This window comes from Cucurbita pepo, chromosome LG04, assembly GCF_002806865.2.
Source record: "Cucurbita pepo subsp. pepo cultivar mu-cu-16 chromosome LG04, ASM280686v2, whole genome shotgun sequence".
Lineage (NCBI taxonomy): Eukaryota > Viridiplantae > Streptophyta > Magnoliopsida > Cucurbitales > Cucurbitaceae > Cucurbita > Cucurbita pepo.
In genome coordinates, this window is record NC_036641.1 from 4,195,338 (window position 1) to 4,218,214 (window position 22,877).

General features: G+C 36.8%; 1 protein-coding gene across 1 annotated transcript; it reads right to left on the bottom strand.

Annotated features, from left to right (window-relative positions):
• Nucleotides 1-12,438: 12,438 nt before the first annotated feature.
• On the bottom strand, nt 12,439-21,889 carry LOC111794077 (K(+) efflux antiporter 3, chloroplastic-like). The gene is made up of 20 exons (XM_023676206.1): nt 21,737-21,889; nt 21,526-21,623; nt 19,880-20,269; nt 19,689-19,790; nt 19,485-19,565; nt 18,247-18,348; nt 17,810-17,887; nt 17,403-17,471; nt 17,229-17,279; nt 16,227-16,340; nt 16,047-16,148; nt 15,825-15,959; nt 15,372-15,553; nt 15,159-15,294; nt 14,992-15,063; nt 14,819-14,920; nt 14,551-14,712; nt 14,291-14,380; nt 14,036-14,197; nt 12,439-12,759 (listed from the first exon to the last, which is right to left on the bottom strand). Exons 1-20 carry the CDS (start codon nt 21,741-21,743, stop codon nt 12,553-12,555), a joined length of 2,442 nt encoding a protein of 813 aa, XP_023531974.1. The 5' UTR covers nt 21,744-21,889; the 3' UTR covers nt 12,439-12,552.
• Nucleotides 21,890-22,877: the final 988 nt, after the last annotated feature.

Sequence of the window (22,877 nt, forward strand, 5' to 3'; positions counted from 1 at the left end):
CTTCAATGGGAAGAAATCTCGTGTCATTACAAAAGTTGGCTCGAATGGTGCCACTGGGAGCGGTGAAAACAAAGGTCAACGAGTATTTTCTTCGGTTAATAATGTTCTAATTTGGTACTATCAAACGGTTTCATTACGAGACTCCTAAAGACAAAGCTAATGTCAATGATTGTTCTTGGATCATGCGGGAGTACACAATTGATCCTACTTTCATACCAAAAGTGTTCGTGTATGATTTCTATGTACTTTGTGCGATTCGAAGAAGGATGTTAAGAAACGAAAAAAATGCAGTCTCGACAAGAATACAAAAATCATTTGCCTCAAACTGCCCAACAACCACCACCACTACATTGCACACATATATGATCAAAATTCGGAACTACAAAAAATCACTCAATGTTACGTACATTTCTTATGACAGAAGCCATCTATTTTTATTTTATAATTGACTTTAAAAAATAATTTAATTTTGTTGGTATGAATTTATTTCTTTTTTAAAATGTTTATAAACATTATATATATACGTTGATAAATATATATATATATAAAATTTTGCACAGTCCAGTCGGTATGCACAAATATTGGAATCACATCATCAATTTTTAAATAATGATATGATGTTTGCAGGTTAGTTTGAAAAAGAATTAAATTCAAGCCGCTTTCGGCTACGTCTTTGCTCCTACCGACGAAGAATTATTGATGTATAATCTTTTCCACAAAATTGTTGGAGAAACCGTTCCACCAACTGCTCTTCCTGTGATTGATCTTTACACACAAGAGCCATCTCTAATATGACAACAATGTGGAGGAATCGATAATAAAGAAATCTACCTCTTCACAACGTCAATGGGAAGAAATCTCGTGTCGTTAGAAAAGTTGGCTCTAATGGTGCCACTTGGAGCTTTGGAGCGGTGAAAACAAAGGTCAACGAGTATTTTTATTGGTTAATAATGTCTAATTGGTACTATCAAACGGTTTCATTACGAGACTCCTAAAGACAAAGCTAATGACAATGATTGTTCTTGGATCATGCGAGAGTACACAATTGATCATACTTTCATACCTAAAGAATTCATGGATGATTCCTACGTACTCTCTACTCTGCGTAATTCAAAGAAAGACCTTAAAAAAGGTAAAAAATGCTCGACAAGAATACAAAAATCATTTGTCTCAAACTGCCCAACAACAACAACTACAACAATGCATACATATATTGATCAAAATTTTAATGCATACATATATTGATCAAAATTCTAAACTACAACAAATTACTCCCAACATAAATGTTAGGTATCATTTCTTAACGGGCTAGTATATTTTTATTTTATAATTGGCTTTACAAAATAATTTAATTTTGTTTGTATGAATTTATTTATTTTTTAACCATGTTCAGTTTTTTTTTATTTTTTTATTTTTTTATTATTTTATTATTTTTGGGTAGTCCAGTCCACATGCACAAATATTGGAATCTAATCATCAATTTTCAAATGATGATAAGATGTTTGCAGTTTGAAAAAGAATTAAATTCAAGCCACTCCCGTTCGGCTGCGTCCTCGCTCTTACTGACGAAGAATTATTGACCTATTATCTTGTCCACAAGATTGTTGGAGAAACCGTTCCACCAATTGCGCTCCCTGTGATCGATCTTTACACACAATAGCATTCTCTAATATGACAATAATGTGGAGGGTTCGATGATAAGGAAATCTACTTCTTCACAACTTCAATGAAAAGAAATCTCATGTCATTTAGAAAAATTGGCTCTAATGGTGCCACTTGGAGCGGTGAAAACAAAGGTCAACGAATATTTTCTTCGGTTTGTAATGTTCTAAATTGTACTATCAAACGGTTTCATTACGAGACTCCTAAAACAAAGCTATTGACAATGGTTGTTCTTGGATTACGCGGGAGTACCTAATTGATCCTACTTTCATATCAAAAGTGTTTGTGTATTTCCTATGCACTCTACGCGATTCGAAGAAGGATGTTAAAAAACGTAAAAAAAAATGCAGTAGAATACAAAAATCATTTGCCTCAAACTTTCCCTAATAGCCCAAAATAATAATAATAATAATAACCATAATAATAATAATAATAAATAAACAAATAAAAATAATTATAAAAAAATATATACGTCACAATAATAAAAATAATAATAATTCATAATTAAATAACTAAAAATGATTACTTAAAAATAAAAATAAAAATAAAATTTATCCACATCTCTCCACTAATCTCTTGTCCAAAGGCATCCTCTTTCCTCAACCCCACCATATCCTCACAGTTCATCCAAAAATAAACACAAAAAAATGTCTGTGGAAAAAAAAGTAAAATGGCATTTCAAGGATGCTAATCCATAAAATATTTTTTTTTTCTTTATAGTTATGGTTATAACAAATGATCCCATCTTTTTTCATATTCAGATCACATTTTTTTTCTTTATAGTTATGGTTATAACAAATGATCCCATCTTTTTTCATATTCAGATCACATATTCAATTAATTAGATTTTTGCTGAAGTTATTTCATTAATTAAATTTTTTTTTATTAGTTGGAAGTTATAGAAATAAAGTTAGTTGTCAGATTCATATAAGATAGTAGCCAAACAATCCATTAAAATTGGCCAAATAGAAGGAAAATAAATATAAAATTAGAGGAATATCTTATTTACTGAAAAATATTTACGAAAATCTATTTATAAAAGAAAATAATTACAAACAGGGATAAGGGAAGATATGTTGAACAGAATTTAAAAATAAAACAGCAAATATCTGAGGGCATGAAACTCCATTAAATTTTGTGTAAGCAGAAATATCACAATTTTAACATGTAAATTAGAGAAATAATTTTATAGACTTCAAACTTGAAACTGATGTCATGGGCTCACATAAGTTGACTTGGATTTCAAAGGACGGAATCAAACTTTCATTAAGGATATATACGTGACAACGACTTAAGCTAACCAGGTAAGTGGCTCACCCGTCGTAGGTTACGCGTTAATTGTTGTATGTTGGCACGTGCCCGTGGATTTACACGTGTCATTGAATTGTATGTCAATTTAATGTGCTTAAGTATGAACTCATGTGAATGTGAATGTATGTTATGTATGCTGCTTTGTTTGATGTGATATGATATGCATGTGACAATATGTAGTCCCTGAATGATTATGGCATGATTGTACGGAATATTTGAATGTAAACAGAATGAATTGTATGACATGAAATACGGTAAACTGCATGGAAACATAACTTCGATAGGAATATGTATGATACGTAAAGAAATGAAAATGAGAATGACATGTAAGCATGAAACATGACAAGGGGTTATGTTCATTAATGTTAAATGTAGGACTAGTGGGGACCTCATGCATATTGTGTGTTCATGCATATGGGGGATACCCTTATCCCATCACGAGGGTACGGGCGCGTACATCCAATGGCAGGACAAAGATCGTTATGCTTTGCATAGCGCTGCCGTGACGGTTACTAGTTTTAACCGATCCCGGCATAAAGGGCTCCTAGAGTATGCCCACCAGATAAGGAAAGTGGCCAAGCGGTGTGCGAACTAGCTAATGAGCTCATATTCGCACGTATGGGCTGTGTGTAGAGTATATGGTACACGTCCACGATTACCCGTTAGGACAGTACCGTAGGAAAAACGAAACGAAACGAAACGATAGGCTCCATCATTTCATTGCGTGTGATTGTTGCATAACTTCGATAGGGGTCACTTACTGAGTATTCTAGAAATACTCAAGCTTCGTGGTACTTTACTTTTTCAGATAAGGGCAAGGCACCCATGTGACATCGACGGCGACATCGTACACCCCGGGACCGTGGCACATGCATAGGGTAGTTGTTTTTCNATAAATTGAATTGTATTTGCATAATAAACCATAGGGTAGTATAAGACATTCATTTCGGTTTTGTTCCTTTTCGTGTATTTAAATAATGTTCTTTTCCTTTCTTTCCCTTGTAATCATTTTCTCTCTCACGAGGTAATAAAAGGCGAGTGTAAGTCGCATCTATGAACATGACCCATCACACATATATGATCAAAATTTCGAACTACAAGAAATCACTCAATGTTACATATCATTTCTTATCGACAAAAGTCGTATATTTTTATTTTATAATTGATTTTAAAAAATAATTTAATTTTATTCGTATGATTTTTTTTTTTTTTTAACGATGTTCATAAATATATATATATTTTTTTTAATTTTGCACAGTCCTGTGTAGTCCACATGCACAAATATTGGAATCACATCATCAATTTTCAAATCATGATATGATGTTTGCAAGTTAGTTTAAAAAAGAATTAAATTCAAGTCACTCCCGTTTGGCTACGTTTTCGCTCCTACCGACGAAGAATTACTGAGCTATTATCTTTTCTACAAGATTGTTGGAGAAACCGTTCCACCAATTGCGTTTACTGTGATCGATCTTTACACACAAGAGCCTTCTCTAATATGGCAACAATGCGGAGGGATCGATGACAAAGAAATCTACTTCTTAACCAACTTCCATAACAAGAAATATGTTGTTATTAGTAAAAGTTGTCTCTAATGGTGCCACTTGGAGAGGTGAAAACAAAGGTCAACAAGTATTTTCTTGTATGAGTAACGTTCTAATTGGTAGCATCAAACGGTTTCATTACGAGACTCCTAAAAACAAAGTTAATGGCAATGATTGTTCTTGAATCATGCGGGAGTACACAATTGATCATCGTTTCATACCTAAAGAATTCATGCATGATTCCTACGTGATTCGAAGAAGAATGTTAAAAAACGTAAAAAAATGCAGTCTCGACAAGAATACAAAAATTATTTGTCTCAAACTGTCCAACAACAACAACCATTACAACAATGCATACATACATATATGATCAAAATTCTAAACTACAACAAATCACTCCCAACATGTTAAGTATCATTTCTTATATATTTTTATTTTATAATTGGCTTTAAAAAATAATTTAATTGTGTTGGTATGAATTTATTTATTTTTTAACATGTTCATAAATATTGTTTTTTTTTTTTAAATTTTGGACAGTCCAGTCCACATGCATAAATATTGGAATCACATAATCAATTTTGAAAGGATGATATGATGTTTGCAAGTTAGTTTGAAAAAGAATTAAATTCAAGCCACTTCTGTTCGGTTGCGTCCTCGCTCCTGCTGACGAAGAATATTGAGCTATTATCTTTTCGACAAGATTGTTGGAGAAACCGTTCCACCAATTTCGCTTCCTGTGATCGATATTTACACACAAGAGCCTTCTTTGATATGGCAACAATGTGGAGGGGTCAATGACAAAGAAATCTACTTCTTCACCAACTCCAATAAGAAGAAATCTGGTGTTATAGAAAAACAATGTGGAAGGATTGATGACAAAGAAATCTACCCCTTCACCAACTTCAATAAGAAGAAATATGGTATTATTAGAAAAGTTGTCTCTGGTGACACTTGAACCGGTGAAAATAAAGGTCAACAAGTATTTAATGTCCTAATTGCTAGCATCAAACGGTTTCATTACGAGACTACTAAATACAAAGCTAATGACAATGATTGTTCTTGGATCATGTGGGAGAACACAAGTGATCATACTTTCAGACCTAAAGAATTCATGCATGATTCCTACGTACTCTACATGATTCGAAGGAGGATGTTAAAAAACGTAAAAAATGCAGTCTCGATAAGAATACAAAAATCATTTGCCTCAAATTGCCTAACCAACAACAACCACTACAACAATGCATGTATGATCAAAATTCTGAACTACAACAAATCACTCCGAACATGAATGTTAAGTATCATTTCTTATCTAATGGTATATTTTTATTTTATAATTGGCTTTAAAAACTAATTTAATTGTGTTGAAATGAATTTATTTATTTTTTAACCATGTTCATAAATATTGTTTTTTTTTTTTTTTTTTTTTTTTTTTTTTTTTTTTTTTTNTGCACAGTAGTCCAGTCCACATGCCTAAATATTGGAATCACATCATCAATTTTCAAAGGATGATATGATGTTTGAAAGTTAGTTTGAAAAAGAATTAAATTCAAGCCACTCCAGTTCGGCTGCGTCCTCGCTCCTATAACGAAGAATTATTGAGCTATTATCTTTTCGACAAGATTGTTGGAGAAACCGTTCCACCAATTGTGCTTCTTATGATCGATCTTTACACACAAGAGCCTTCTCTAATATGACAACAATGTGGAGGAATCGATGACTGTAACTACCCTAAATTTCCAACGTATCTAGAGTCGACACTGTAACGACCCAAAATTTTCTACTTAATTTAAGGTCGCTACATACGTACCATAAACATTGAATACAGAAGACTTAATTTAAAATTCCATAAAAGATAACCTTTATCTTAAACCACAGCCATGGACTTACGTGTTTCGAAAACATCTTTAAAACGACACAACAAAAGACTAAATAAAATGAATAAAAGTTTAAGTTAAAAACATCCTAGTCTAGCCTAAGTCTAAGAAAACAAATACCATTACCCTATGCATGTGCCATGATCTCGAGTTGCGATGTCGTCGTCAGTCGTACAAGAATGCCTTGCCTTAACTTGAAAAATGTAGTAGCACATGGCTTGAGTATTTAAAGAAATACTCAGTAAGTGACCCCTATCGGGTTTATGCAACAATCACATGCAATGAATGATGGGACCTATCTTTCGTTTCGTTTTCCCTACGGTGCAATCCTAACAGGTAATCGTAGACGTGTATCATATACTTTACACGCAGCTCATACGTGCGAGTATGGGCTCACCAGCTAGTTCGCACACTGCTGGGCCACTGTCCCTAGCCGGTGGGCATGCTCTGGGAGCCCTTATACCGGGACCCGTTAAAACTAGAACCGTCACGGCAGCGCTATGCAGGGCATAACGATCGTTGTCCTGCCATTGGATGTACGCGTTCGTACCCTCGTGATGGGATAGGGGTATCCCCTAAATTCATGAACACACAATATGCATGAGGTCCCACTAGTCCTATAGTTATCATTAATGAACATAACCCCGTGTCACGTTTTCATGCTTACATGTCATTCTCATTCTCATTTCGTTATTGTTAGTGGGGTTATGTTTCATGCAATTTATAGTATTTCATGCATTTTAATGAACTTTTGGTATATTTTTATTTTATAGTTGGCTTTAAAAAATAATTTAATTGTGTTGGTATGAATTTATTTATTTTTTAACTATGTGTATAAATATTGTTTTTTTATTTTTTTATTTTGCACAGTCCAGTCCAGTCCACATGCACAAATATTGGAATCACATCATCAATTTTCAAATGATGATATGATGTTTGCAAGTTAGTTTGAAAAAGAATTAAATTCAAGCCACTCCCGTTCGGTTGCGTCCTCGCTCCTACTGACGAAGAATTATTGAGCTATTATCTTTTCCACAAGATTGTTGGAGAAATCGTTTCACCAATTGCGCTTTTATCGATCTTTACACACAAGAGCCTTCTCCAATATGGCAACAATGTGGAGGGATCGATGACAAAGAAATCTACTTATTCACAACTTCAATATTAAAAAATCTCGTGTTATTGGAAAAGTTGGCTCTAATGGTACCACTCGTACCGTGAAAACAAATGTCAATGAGTATTTTCTTCGGTTAATAATATTCTAATTGGTAGCATCAAACGGTTTCATTACGAGACTTCTAAAGACAAAGTTAATGACAATGATGGTTCTTGGACCATGCGGGAATACACAATTGATCCTACTCTCATACTAAAAGTGTTCGTGTATGATTTTTACCTACTCTCGTCATTGAATACAAAAATCCCTCAAATTGCCCAACAACTACAACAACCCAAACAAACATGTATGATAAAATCTGTACAGTAATTTGATCACTACAGCATGTTAGTATATTTTATTTTATAATTCCCTCCAAAAAATAATTTAATTTTGTTTGTATGAATTTTTTATTTTTTTTTATTTTTCACCGTACAAATATTTGAACACATCATCAATTGACAAATCATGATATGATGTTTACAAGTGAGTTCGACAAGGAATTGAATTTAAGTCATGACCATCAATAGTTTTTATTTTCATCGATAATAAATAAATATATATATATATATATATATATATACTATTTTCTATTTTCTATCCTAAACAATAATATTATTTGTTTTTAATTTTGGACAGCCCACAAATAATGGAATCATGCCCTCCAATGATGATATAAGGTTCTGAGATGCATAACTTGAAAAAGATTAGTGAGATGACCCTTTTTATTTTGATTGAAAAATAAAAAAAAAATATTTTTTTCTGTTTTAAATATTAATATAGTTTTTTAAGATTCAATGATGAAGAGGGACATTTTTATTTTAATTGATAACAAAAAAAAAAAAAAAATCTTTAATTCCGTTTATTTTTTCTTTTAACAAATATATTTTTCTTTAATTTTAATTTTAGTTTACCACCTCAAATAATTGGATGACATGTGCAGTATTGAAACGATGATATATTCTTTGCGAAAGAGATCAAGAGTAAATTTCAAAATTTGAACGTTTCATTCAACATATAACAAAATTTAGAGTTATAATCCTGAATTACTAGATACGTGTTTATAGACATTTTAATTTATCATCATATTCATTTATTTATTATTTTAATAAATTCATTATTTTGCAGATGTGATCGTATTTTTTGGTAGATTTTTTTTAGATAGTGTAAAGAATTTTTAGCATATTATATATTATTATTTGATAATTTCTGTTCTCTCTGTACAGATATCACAATCCACCCTTCTCAAGGCCCAACGTCTTTATCATGTTTCATCAACGTGGGACCTCACCAAATTCACCCCTTTTGAGTCTAGCGTCCTTATTCAACGTCTTTATCATGTTTCATCAATGTGGGACCTCACCAAATTCACCCCTTTTGAGTCTAGCGTCCTTATTGACACATTGCCTCGTGTCTACCTCCTTCAGGGAACAACCTTCTTGCTGACACATCACCTGATGTCGGGCTCTGATACCATTTGTAACGGCCCGAAGCCCACCGCTAGCAGATATTATCCTCTTTAGGCTTTCCGTTTCAGGCTTCCCCTCAAGGCTTTGAAACGCGTCTACCAAATAAAAATTTTCATACCCTTATAAAGGATGTTTCGTTTGTAGACAGACTTTTACGTTTATTTTGTGAACTAAAATTTTTTATCATGAATAGGCAAACTACCCTTTTTTTTTTTCTTTCTAAAAGGCACATTATCACTATGAAAACTAAAAAGAACTTTATCATTCTTAATCACTCACTTATTATTCACTCTATTAAGAGAGAAGAGAATTTGGATGAGAAAGTTTTGTGATTCTTAGGAAGATTGTTCTTGATTGTAGCAATCAATCTTTACGTTAAGGTTGATTTCTCACTTTTTCTTTTGTTTAGAGATAATAAAGAGAAAAAAGGAAAAGGAAATAAAGCAACGTTCAACTTTATTAATATTATCCTTAAATGTAAATTTAAATTGTGTGATACCTAAGCAAACGAGAAGTGTAACGACTCGAAATTTTCTACTTAATTTAAGGTCGCTACTGTATACATACCATAAAAATTGAATGCGAAAGACTTCATTTAAATAACATAAAACATAATCTTTATCTTAAAACACAGTCATGGACTTACGTGTTTCGAAAACATCTTTAAAACGACACAACAAAAGACTCGAAATAAAATAAATAAGCGTTTAAGTTTAAAACATCATATTCTATCCTAAGTCTAAGAATATAAATGCCACTATCCTATGCATGTGCCACGATCTTGAGTTGCGATGCCGTCGTCAGCCGTACAGGAATGTTTTGCCTTAACCTGAAAAATGTAGTAGCACATGGCTTGAGTATTTAAAGAAATACTCAGTAAGTGACCCCACTATTGGGGTTAAATGCAACAATCACATGCAATAAAATGATGGGACCTATCTTTCGTTTCGTTTCATTTCGTTTCGTTTCTGTTTCGTTTCGTTTCGTTTCGTTTTCCCTACGGTGTAATCCTAACAGGTAATCGTGGACGTGTACCATATACTCTACACGCAGCCCATACGTGCGAGTATGGGCTCACCAGCTAGTTCGCACACCGCTGGGCCACTGTCCCTAGCCGGTGGGCATGCTCTGGGGGCCCACCGGGACCCGTTAAAACTAAAACCGTCACGGCAGCGCTATGCAGGGCATAACGATCGTTGTCCTGCCATTTGGATGTACGCGTCCGTACCCTCGTGATGGGATAGGGGTATCCCCCCAAATGCATGATCACACAATATGCATGAGGTCCCACTAGTCCTACAGTCATCATTTAATGAACATAACCCCGTGTCACGTTTTCATGCTTACATGTCATTCTCATTCTCATTTCGTTACATATCATACATATTCCTAGCGGGGTTATGTATCATGCAATTTACCGTATTTCATGTCATACAATTCATTCAGTTACATTCCAATACTCATACAACAAGCCATAATCGTACAAGGGCCACACATCGTCACATGCATTCATATCACATCAACTAAGCAGCATAAATAACATACATTCACGTTCACATGATTTCGTACTTAAGCACAATAATCTAGCATACAATGTATCATATCATAACCAAGTCATAACGTAAACACTTCATAGTCATATCGTTCTCTAACTTACCATAGCCTTAACATTCTTATACCTATCACAGACATATCATTACGTGACGTACCTTAGTCATATCGTCACAAGAACGTACCCTAACGCTATCGTTCTATCAATCTATCACAAACCTATCACTTTCTACCCATAACCTAACCGTATTCTTTCATCAATCTCTCCTATCCATAGCACTCCGGTATGTAACCTAACTCTAACGTTTCATGAACGTATCTTACTCCTATCGTTACATTTCGTTTTGGGCATCCTTCTCGTACCCTATCTCAAACATATCCTTGAGCACATCGTACCATAATTATTATCATACAAACCACATATTATAACATAACATATAGGAAACATATCGACTCATAGACAATTCACACATCAACATATATGACACGTACAGAACCACAGGGCACGTGTCAACATCAAATATAATCATGCCGATAGTAAGGTCACTTACCTGATTAGCTTAAGTCGTTGTCACGAATATATCCTTAATGAAAGTTCGATTCCGTCGTTATCCTTAATGAAAGTTCATTGAACTCCAAGTCAACAGAGAAATCTCAAATCTCTCCCCCATGTAAATTTTGATCATCTCTGCAAACTCATCTCCTATAAATTTGACGCACGGTTGAGGAGAGATTGTTGGGGAAAGTGACTAGAGATGAGGGAATAATTATTTTTATTTACTTATTTATTAATTTATTATTATTTTTTTTTTTTTTTTACGAATTACATGAATGAACTGAGACCATATCCAAATTAGAGTTATTGGATTGTTACAATGGTATCATAGTCGTACATCTCCCAGTAAGATGTGGTTTTTGGACAAACGAAGACATAAACTAATAGGCATGTAACACCCGAATAAAAAAAAATGGTACATGAATGATCGATACTATATCTAAATTATAACAATTATGTCGTGACAAATTGCATACTTGATATTGTAATTAGACAGGAAGTCTTCCCTACCACGATCCCTACTACTCCCGGAGCAAACCATATCTGAATTGGGTCAGATTCTCTACCTCTATATTTATTATTATATCTAAAAAAAAATAAACTTTTTTATATTGTTCACATAAATAACATTGTATTTATTTTAATTATCAAAATTAGTCAGTAATAAATAAATGTTTTATAATTAATTTTTGTGGACTATTTGACAATAATATTTACTATAAAAAATATTAAAAATATTTTTTAATATTATTGATATTGTTTACTTTGAGTATAAGCTCTTGGCTTCCCAAAAAGCCCCATACCAACCATGATCTTCCACTAAATTAACCAATGTGGAACTCACTCCCAATAATCCTCAACAATCCTTCCCTCGAACAAAGTACACTATAAACCTCCCCTGAGGCTTATGGAGCTCTCAAATAGCCTCCCTTTAATCGAGGCTCAATTCCTTTCTCTGGAGCCCTCGAACAAAGTACACCATTTGTTCGACACTTTAGTCACTCTTGACTACATCTTCGAGGCTCACAATTATTTGTTCGATATTTGAGGATTCTATTGACATGGTTAAGTTTAGGGCATGGCTCTGATACCATGTTAGAAATCACGACTCTCCACAATGATATGATATTGTCCACTTTGAGCAGAAGCTCTCAAAGCAAACTTTGGGCTTCCCCAAAAGACCTCATACCAATAGAGATAGTATTCCTTACTTATAATTAAATTAACCAAGGTGGAACTCGCTTCCAATAATCCTCAACAAGTTTACATCCGTTGCCTTGAAGAAGAATAATCGAAAAATGCGAGGAATATATTAGATTTTGATATACCCTAACATATATTAATAGCATTGAAGATTGAATCAACTTTATTTAAATTATGAACACTAAAAAAATGTATGATAAAATCATGTGAAAATTACACTTTAGTTTCAGTTTTCTAAGGCATCAGTGGCTGTGATGTAAGGGGTTGGAGGCTGTACCATATTATCAGGATCTGAACTGTTTTCCTCTGTATCAAGTTCACAGTACAGGACTCCTTTTCCATCTAAATCTTCTTGCTTCCTTTCATCCATTTCTTTGCTGTTCAGCCTCGACAGTTCGCTCTCCGGGGTCATGATCGAGTCCTTCACACGTATCTAAACGATCAAACCAGTAACAATGGTGTCATTTTTTTGGGGTGATTACAGACAATGTTAGTCAAAGTATAAAACATATCTCTCAAACGTGACTCAAGGCTCGAGTATACGTTGATATTGTTTGTGAAGTGCGAATTTCATACGGCTAACTTATTTGCTGGGTTGGAACAAGTGTTGCACAATCGTTACTGCAAGAATGCGACTGTGACACCTAGCACTAGGAACATTCGAAGAAGGAATGAAAAGTGGGAGAGAATGGACGAGTGTTAAGACTCTGTGGCTTCATGCTACGATGAAGGTTAATACTCTGTGGCTTCCTTTAGACTCTGTGTGTCAGCAAAGACCCTGGGCTCAAAGGGAGATAGATTGTGAGATCTCACATCGTTTGGAGAGGGGAACGAACATTACTTAAAAGGGTGTGGAAACCTCTCCCTAGTAGACGCGTTTTAAAACCGTGAGGTTGACGGAAATACGTACATTCTTTATAACAGTGTGGAAACCTCTCCCTAGTAGACGTGTTTTAAAATCGTGAGGCTAATGGCGATATGTAACGGGCCAAAACGGAGAATATTTGTTAGTGGTGGGCTTGGGCTGCTACAAATGGTATTAAAGCCAGACACCAGGCGGTGTGCCAGTGAGGACGTTGGGCCCCGAAGGGAGGCGGATTATGAGATCCCACATCGGTTTGAGAGGGAAATGAAACATTTCTTATAAGGGTGTGGAAACCTCTCCCTAGTAGACGCGTTTTAAAACCGTGAGGTTGACGGCGATACATACATTCCTTATAAGGGTGTGGAAACCTCTCCCTAGTAGACGTGTTTTAAAACTGTGAGGCTGATGGCAATACGTAAGGGGCCAAAACGGACAATATTTGTTAGCGATGGGTTTGGGATGCTACAAATAGTATCAAAGCCAGACACCAGGCGGTGTGCCAGCAAGAACATTGGGCCCTGAAGGGAGGTGGATTGTGAGATCTTATATCGATTGGAGAGGGGAACGAAACATTCCTTATAAGGATATGGAAACCTCTCTCTAGTAGACGGATTTTAAAACCGTGAGGCTAACAGCGATACATAACGAGCCAAAGCAGACAATATCTACTAGCGGTGGGCTTAGGCTACTACATAGGTGCAACATCGCATCTATATGTATGATCTATGTAACTTGTATAAGAATCCATTGGCACCTACAACATGTCTTATTTTCCTTTCCTTTCTCTCCATCCTACATCTAATCAACAAAAATTCATACGTTCATTTCGTTTAAATATACGAACCTGCAGTGGTTTCATAATCTCTAACTCTTGCTCGTTGGATTTGTCGAGTGCATCTTGTGCTCGTACTTCCATAGAGTTTCGAACCATCTGACTAAGGAACGACACTTGGTCGGACATGACACCGAGCCCTTTCAAAAGCTTTGACCCAAGTTGTAAACTAGTCTGCACAAACAAATTGAAGAATTAGGATTGTCTACAAGAATGCATCATATATCAATAACTATGCATCATTTCCTGATCACTCAAAACTGATACCTCAGCATCTTCGAGAATAGCATCCGTCGCACCGGCATTCTTTAAATCTAACAGATGCATCACGTCTTTAGCTCGGGCGTAAATCGGGATCTGTATCATGAACGTTTTGTTGTATTCAAATCGGACTGAATAGCTCGGAAACACACTTAAAAAGATAAATATAACCTTGAAGGACTGCAGTTTCCTTTTGGTTTTCTCTATTCAAAACAGGACATGTGATGCTTTCAGCATAGTTTTTATTCAATGGAGAGAAAATTTACCGCAGGGAAGGCGAGACGGAGCTTTTGAACAGCCTCGATTGTTGCCTTCTTCTCCGTGATCATAACCATGACAGCTTTTGGAGAAGAGATTCCAGCAGATTGCAGAACTGCTGGTCGTGATCCGTCTCCGTAGAGAACGGGAAAACCAAGTTTTCTTGACCTCTGATCGTCGGAAAAAAATCATAGAATCGTAAGAATTCAGATAACCATGCAAAAACTATGCCATTCCAGATAAGGGGAGAACAAAAAACACGCTCACTGAACCGACCTTCACTACGGAAAGATCGATATCAAACGCTACATAAGGCCATCCAGGAGAGCTGCCATCAGCTCCAGATACCAAAGGTGTAGATAAGAAATTTGCCAGGACCTACTTAGAAAAGACAAGATTCAAAAGGTTGAACTCCTGCTAAATATCTATAGATATCTATGGATACAAACCTGACCCATTTGACCGAATCCAACGATGATAACAGGTTCGGTAGCGTCGAAATTCACCGTGTCTGCAGCTTTCTATCAAAATTGCACATTTCAAAACAGATAAACTTAATTCAGGTCCAGATCAATGTAATTCAAACACCGAGTATCGAAACGAAGCCTTAACATACATCGTCTGTCTTGTACTTTTCACTGATGTATTCAGATGCCTTTCGTCCAGCTTCGTTAAGCAACGGGGTTAGAGCCATTGACAAGACAACAATAATGATGAGTAGCTTGTTTAACTCAAGTGGTAACACTCCAAGCCTGCTCCCATGAAAGAGTAAATGATAAGCAAACATGGAGCAAGGATTTATGAATGGAGAATAGAGACTAAGACTTGCCTGTTTGCCAGAGAAAACACTACAAACCCGAACTCGCCTCCTTGCGATAGAAGAAATCCTATTCGTACACTTTCTTGAGTTGTGAGACCGACACGGGGACCTATTGCTGTTATTATAAGCGTCTTGATGGCTATTAAACCAGCCAAAAGGGCAAGGACATTCGGCCATTCTCGAAACAGGAGCTGCATAGAAATGAAATCGATTATTAAACGAGACGCCGTTTAAGCCAAAAGGAGAGCACTCTTCCAGCAGTCATTAACTAAAAAAACTCGAAAAAGCTTGATGTGTAACAGTCTTTTGACGTCTGATAAAGAATTAACGTATTTCGACTTCCATATGTTACATTGTACCTGACTAGATTGCTTGTGGTTAAACCTATATTCTTCTAGTGGAAATACATACAATTCAAACTTTTAGATAAAACCAGCACACGAAAAACGGAAGATATTGCACCTGCGTATCAATGGAGGTCCCGGTCGTAACAAAGAATAACCCGAGGAGCAAGCCCCTAAATGGCCTAATATCAGCTTCAATCTGTGTCCGGAAATTAGTTTCTGCTAATATTGCTCCAGCCAAAAATGCTCCCAGCTGTATTATACGTTAATTCTAGTTAAAATATTATACATATGAAAAATTTACACGTTAATTGTTCCCGAGCATGAAAAAGAAACGAACCGTGTCACTAAAGCCCAGTTTCTGAGTGATTAGTGATGTGCCAGCAACGGTCAGCAGGCAAAGAGCCACAAAAGCCTCTGAGCTTCTTGCTTCCGCAACGACCTGAATTTCGAACACGCTTTATTAAGATCGTAAACTAACTTGCGCAATCCATACTAAAACTATAAGCAAGATGCGAACCTCGAAAACTCGCCTAAGAATCAACTTTCCTCCAAGGGACAGCAGACCGAGTCCACCTAAAGCCTTGAGACTTTCTTGTGCAAGCATTGGCCAGATACTTTCCGTGCCCAAATTCTACGAGTGAAGCAATACACAAGGTTAAACTATTTCACAAACTTGGTGCTAAGTTATAGATGTCAAGATGATATGCATTGGTGTAACGGTCCAAGCCCACCGCTAGCAGATATTATCCTCTTTGGGCTTTCCCTTTCGGGCTTCCCCTCAAAGCTTTAAAACACGTATGCTAAAGAAAGGTTTTCACACCCTTATAAAAAGTGTTTTGTTCTCCTCCCCAACTGACGTGGGATATCACAATCCACCCTCCTTCAAGGACCAACGTCCTCGCTAGCACTTGTTCCTTTCTCCAATCGATGTGGGACCCCCACCAAATCCACCCCCCTTCGGAGCCCAACGTCTTTACTGGTACACCGCCTTGTGTCTACCCCCCTTCAGGGAACAGCCTCCTTGCTAGCACATCGCCCGATGTCTGTCTCTGATACCATTTGTAATGGCCCAAGCCCACCGCTAGCAGATATTGCCCTCTTTGGGCTTTCCCTTTCGGGTTTCCCCTCAAGACTTTAAAACACATCTGCTAGGGAAAGGTTTCCACACCCATATAAAAGGTGTTTCGTTCTCCTCCCTAACCGATGTGGGATATCATAGTCGAGGTGCTAGGGAAAGGTTTCCACACCCTTATAAAGGGTGTTTCGTTCTCCTCCCCAACCGATGTGGGATATCATAGTCGGGGTGCTAGGGAAAGGTTTCCACACCCTTATAAAGGGTGTTTCATTCTCCTCCCCAACCGATGTGGAATATCATAGTCGGGGTCGAGAGTTAACCGTACAAAAGCGATCACAAGTAACATTCTAGATGAGCAGCAGAAAGAATATATATTTCGCAGCATATCCCTCTAATTTGATATCGATTTCTATCTCAAAAGAGTGTTAGAATCCTTTCAAATACCTGGCTCTCAAGAACAGGAAGTATGACCAAGAGAGGGACAACAGCAATATCCTGCATCAAACAGTATGCAATGCAGAAAAGTTACAAAGGACCAAAATACTTCGAAAGAAAGCATATAATATACTAAAATCGAAGCGGTACGAAACGAGTCCCGAGTATTGGTTGAGAGAAAACCTGAAGAAGAAGTATCCCTAGAGTTGCTGACCCAAATCTTGTTGCAAGCTCTCCTTTCTCTGCAAGAAGCTATTCATTATGATAGGTAAGGTTAACTATCCTAAATGCCTTACCATTAGTAATATTCTCACATTGTAAAATGCAATAAACTTCGACATTGTTCTCCAAATTACATTCTTTTCGCCGTATTTCTCGTGTCCTTAAGTCTTAATAATGCGACAACGTTACTGTTCGTCTCTTAAAATTATTCACAGGACTATCCTTCATGCGAAGATCGAGTACAGAAGGATTTAGGCTTGCAATCTTCAAGAGTTTTTCAGGGCGTCAATGGATTGATATGCATTTTCATAGAATTGATATCAAGTTGTAAAAAAAAGCTCTATCATGAGAGTACTTGACTAGACTACCTGTAAGACGAACGCTGAAGAAGATAGAGAGAGGGCAGCACCGATCACAATCGCTTCATCGACGCTTCTGATGTTAACCTACAATTCAGCAAATCATATCTCAAGTAAGTGGAACATAGTCATCGTAGCATAAAAGGCGAGGTTTTCTTGTCTGAAGTTCTTACAAACTCGATTAGCAAAACTACGGATGTTTAAACACATGGATATTTGATCTAATCGATTAACGAAACTATATACATGTGTGGGTCGTGTGTAGGGAAGTACTACACATCCATAGTAGTCCGAGACTGGAGGTCACCCCTAGAGAATAGAGATAGGTCCTAAGAGCATGATTGCATGTGTTTGCATTTGCATGCCCCTACAGTGGGGCCACTTTTTGCTCTGATGTAAATCTATGAAATGCAGATTAAGGAAATCAGTTGAAACAGAGTGCTTACCAAGTCAGATCTGGCGTGAAAAAGGAACTCCAAAATCCTTGTTCCAATAGCTCCATTAGGGGGAAGTTCAAACGCTGTGAAAGCGATAGTCGATAACATGACCTTCAAAAGCAAAGGAGGGAGTGTGTGAGTGAACAAGTTAAAAGAAATAATACTACAAAGAGAAGATATGAACTAGATTATAGAAATAGGGACTCCTCATTGAGTCTCACTGTGCTAGATACGGCATAGTACGTGGCTTACGACCACTTCGGTACTCTTCAATTACGAGCTAGTTTTTTAAGGCTGCGTTCTACTCCATGTTGCCAACTGGTTAAGGGCATACTATCCCATTTAGAGGTGAGAGACCTAGTACAACCAGTACCCATGTGGGTTTGTCTTACATCTCCATATATGCTTTACAAGATCCCAAAATCGAGGGAAAGCCCAAAGAGTACAATATCTGCTAGTGGTGGGCTTGGGCTGTTATAAATGGTATCAGAGCCAGTTACAAGACGGTGTGCCAGCGAGGACGCTGGGCTCTCAAGGAAGGTGGATTGTGAGATCCCCACTGGTTAGAGAGAGGAATGGAGCATTCCTTATAAGGGTGTGGAAACTTCTCCCTAACAGACGCGTTTTAAAACCTTGAGGGAAAGCCCAAAGAGTACAACATCTGCTAACGGTGGACTTGGGCTGTTACAAATGGTATCAGAGCCAGTCACTGATCGGTGTGTCAGCGAGGACATTGGGACCCTAAGGAGGGTGGATTGTGAGATCCCACATTGGGAAAGCCCAAAGAGTACAACATCTACTAATGGTGGACTTGGGCTGTTACAAATGGTATCAGAGCCAGTCACTGAACGGTGTGTCAGCGAGGACACTGGGACCTAAGGAGGATGGATTGTGAGATCCCACATTGGTTGGAGAGGGGAACAGAGCATTTCTTATAAGGGTGTGAAAACTTCTCCCTAATAGATGCGTTTTAAAACCTTGAAGGGAAGCCTGAAAGGAAAAACTCAAAAAGTACAATATCTACTAGCGGTAGACTTGGACTATTACATGCGTCTTGTCGGAGTTTAACTTGACTTTGACTATATAACGTGACAACAAGTTTCAACATGCTTTTGTTAATCTATCTACACAAAAATATAAGTAGTAGAACGACACTTCGTAGTAGGTCGAATCAAGGAAAACTTAACCGATTCAATTCACGATATATTCCAATCAAGCATCATACTATGTTCTTTCTAGAACTATACCTGTGTCAAACCCATGCCGAACGCAAACCTTGCAAGAGCTTTTAGACGCGCAAATGAAAGCTCCAAACCCATCTCAAATAGCTAAAAAGGAATAATGTTAGTACAATGTATACTTATACACACTCACGTGCTCACGAACACGCCCAAATACGACACCTAATGACAACAACATTTCTTCCACATTCAACAGTTGATGTGGCTTACCAGGAAAAGTATTCCCCATTCGGACAAAACTTTAACATCTGTAAGATTTCTAATCACACCAAATTGATTAAGTACAATCCCAGCAAAGAAGAAACCAAGAATCTGAAAACAATGCACATATGGTCAGATTTTGAATCAAACTAAAGATAAGAACAATAAGTGGAGAAGAAGAAAGGGGATATCATTCTTACAGGGCTAGCTTTAATTCTCCTAAATAGAGGAACAACTATGACAGTCACAGCTAGGAATGTCAGTGTGTCCAATCCTAAATCGTTGATGACATCCACAGCAGCTGCAACATCAATAGCTGCATGCATTCTTGATCTTTGCCTTGGTTTATGCCTATGATTATACCAATTGTATCCATTTCGTCCAACTAATTTGATGTTTAACGCAGTAGCATTGTTGTGGGATTGTATAGTGAGAAAAGAATAGTCATTCCTCCAGCAACTTATGATGCTTGATGAAATGGCCACTTTCTTCGAGCGTGAATAATGTAAGTTGAAGGAAGATCCACAATGTTGATGAACAGTATGAGAGTAGGCTCTTAAAGGATTCTTCTGTTTAACTACACTGTAAATCTGCATGGTAAGAAACAAGTGAAACAATTGAGAAACTTGGGTGATGGATATTGTCTTTTTTAGACTTTCCTTTCAAGCTTGAAATTGGACGGTTACAAATGGTATTAGAGCCAGACACTGGACAGTGTGCCAGCGAGTTCGCTGGCTCCAAAGGGGGTGGATTGTGAGATCCCACATTGGTTGGAGATGGGAAGGAAGCATTGATTATAAGGGTGTGGAAACCTCTCTCTAACAAACGTGTTTTAAAAACCTTGAGGGGAAGCTCGAAAGGGAAAACCTAAAGAGGATAATATCTGCTAGTGGTGGGCTTGGGTTGTTACAAATGGTATCAGAGCCAAATATTGAGTGGTGTGCCAGCGAGGACACTGGGCCCCCAAGGGGATGGATTGTGAGATCCCATGTCGGTTGGATAGGAGAACGAAACATTCCTTATAAAGGCGTGGAAACCTCTCCCTAGCAAACGCGTTTTAAAAACCTTGAGGGGAAGTCTGAAAGGAAAAGCCCAAAGAGGATAATATCTACTAGTGGGAGGTTCAGGCATCACATTTACCCAACCCATCACCATTCAATGCAAGTTTCAAGCTAATGAGTTTGTGATCACTTTGGAGAACAAAGGTATTTCATAGTGACGAATCAAATGTAAAGAAAATATACAAAATCATATNTCAGATAACAAGGATTAAGAACACTCATCGAGTGTAACAACTTAAGTCCACCGCTAACAGATATTGTCCTCTTTGAGCTTTCCGTTTTGGGCTTCCCCTCAAGGTTTTAAAAAGCGTCTGCTAAGGAGAGGTTTCCACATTGTAACAACTCAGCTCAAGCTCACTACTAGCAGATATTGTCCTCTTTGGACTTTCCTTTTTGGGTTTCCCCTCAAAGTTTTAAAACGCATCTGCTAGGGAGAGGTTTCCACATTGTAACAGCTCAGCTCAAGCTCACCACGGGCAGATATTGTCCTCTTTGGACTTTACCTTTCAGACTTCCCCTTAAGGTTTTAGCAAATATTATCCTCTTTGGACTTGGCTTTCCCTTTCAAACTTCCCCTCAAAGTTTTAAAACACGTCTACTATAGAGAGGTTTCCACACTAACTACTAGCATATATTATCCTCTTCGGACTTTCCGTTTCGAGCTTCCCCTCAAGGTTTTAAAGCACACCTCTACCTTCGTTCTCCTCTCCAACGATCACACAAAGAGTTTGAAACTTCATAGCTAGAAAACATGAAATTACAAAAGCAAACAATCAAGAAGCTACCTGAGACTGCGAGGTCTGGCAGCAACTCACCGGTTCCAACATAGTGTCCAAGCTCATGAATCCAATACACCCAAGTTGAATACAGTGAGAACCATTGGCTAGTTTAAAAACAAACCCAGAACTTCAAAACCCAAATAAATTAAAGAATTGGAACACAAACATCAAGTCAATGGAACCCAAATAATAAATTAGGAAATTGGAAGAAGCGTACACCCCATCCCAGAAAGGCTGGCAATGCTTTACGTGTCCATTCTTGCGGCCATGGCAATTGGTGCAATCGGACATGGAAGAGGACAATGGCAATAGAGCGACGGAAAATCTGAGCCACCAAACCAATCGCTGTGTCAACAGTTTGTGGCGCAGAATCAAGGTCTGGAAATTAAATAATTTTGTGTGGATGAACTTTATATATACACGTCATTTTACACGTGCAATTACACGTATTATTTTATTTTATTTATATTACTTGTAGTTGTAGATAAACTGAAGTGATTATTTTAAGATTATTGAAATTTAAAAAAGAAAAATAATAATGTTAATTATAAATTTAGTGAAAGTAATGGAAATATTGATGATGTTATAATCAATAAATAAAAAATTAGTCGCTCTCGTGATTGTGTGAATTCTAGTGAGTCGTTGAGGATTGCATGAATTCTAGTGAGTCATTGGAATCTACGCGTATCTTAGCTTCTCATGCTCAATTTGGGTGTCGTTTACCTCCGCTCTCCTGAGATATCCTTCATTCAGTCTACGATAATTCAACTAGTTAAGATGTATATCTTTGATCGCAAATTTAAAAAGTTCAAATCTCTAAGGAGTGTGTAGTAACTCACTTTCTGAATCAACTAGTCCCGAGAGTAGATGACGCTAAAGCACGCGACTTGTACTCGATCATCAAGGCCCACGTGTTCTTAAGTTTAAAACATTAAGTTTCAACTAAAGTATGGTAAAAACAAATGTTTACGTGTATTGAATGAATTATAAAAGAAGATTTCTATCACTTCGTGTGTTTCTTTCTTTTTTTTTTTTTTTTTNTTTTTTGGTATAGTCTACGATTCAATTTTACTTCTATTAATCAAATTATGAATAAATTTTACTTTATAAACGTGTTAAAAGTGTTAAATGAACACGATTCTCCATAATGGTATGATATTGTCCACAGCATAAGCTCTTATGTCTTTGCTTTGGACTAGGCTCCACACTAATAGAGATAGTATTCCTTGTTATAAACCCTTGATCATTTCTTAAATTAGGGGAGGTGGGATTTTCATCCAACAAAAAACACTTTTTCTAACTTGATTTCAATTGTTTCACTCAAAATAGCTGGTTACTAAACCTACAAATTTTATTGA

What these genes read in the sequence shown, in the direction of transcription:
- LOC111794077 (XM_023676206.1), bottom strand. An exon ending in TAGGGATACTTCTTCTTCAG is followed by an intron (nt 17,280 to 17,402) that starts GTTTTCTCTCAA and finishes TGTTTGATGCAG; the next exon opens with GATATTGCTGTTGTCCCTCT. An exon ending in TCCGTCTCGCCTTCCCTGCG is followed by an intron (nt 14,381 to 14,550) that starts GTAAATTTTCTC and finishes TTCATGATACAG; the next exon opens with ATCCCGATTTACGCCCGAGC.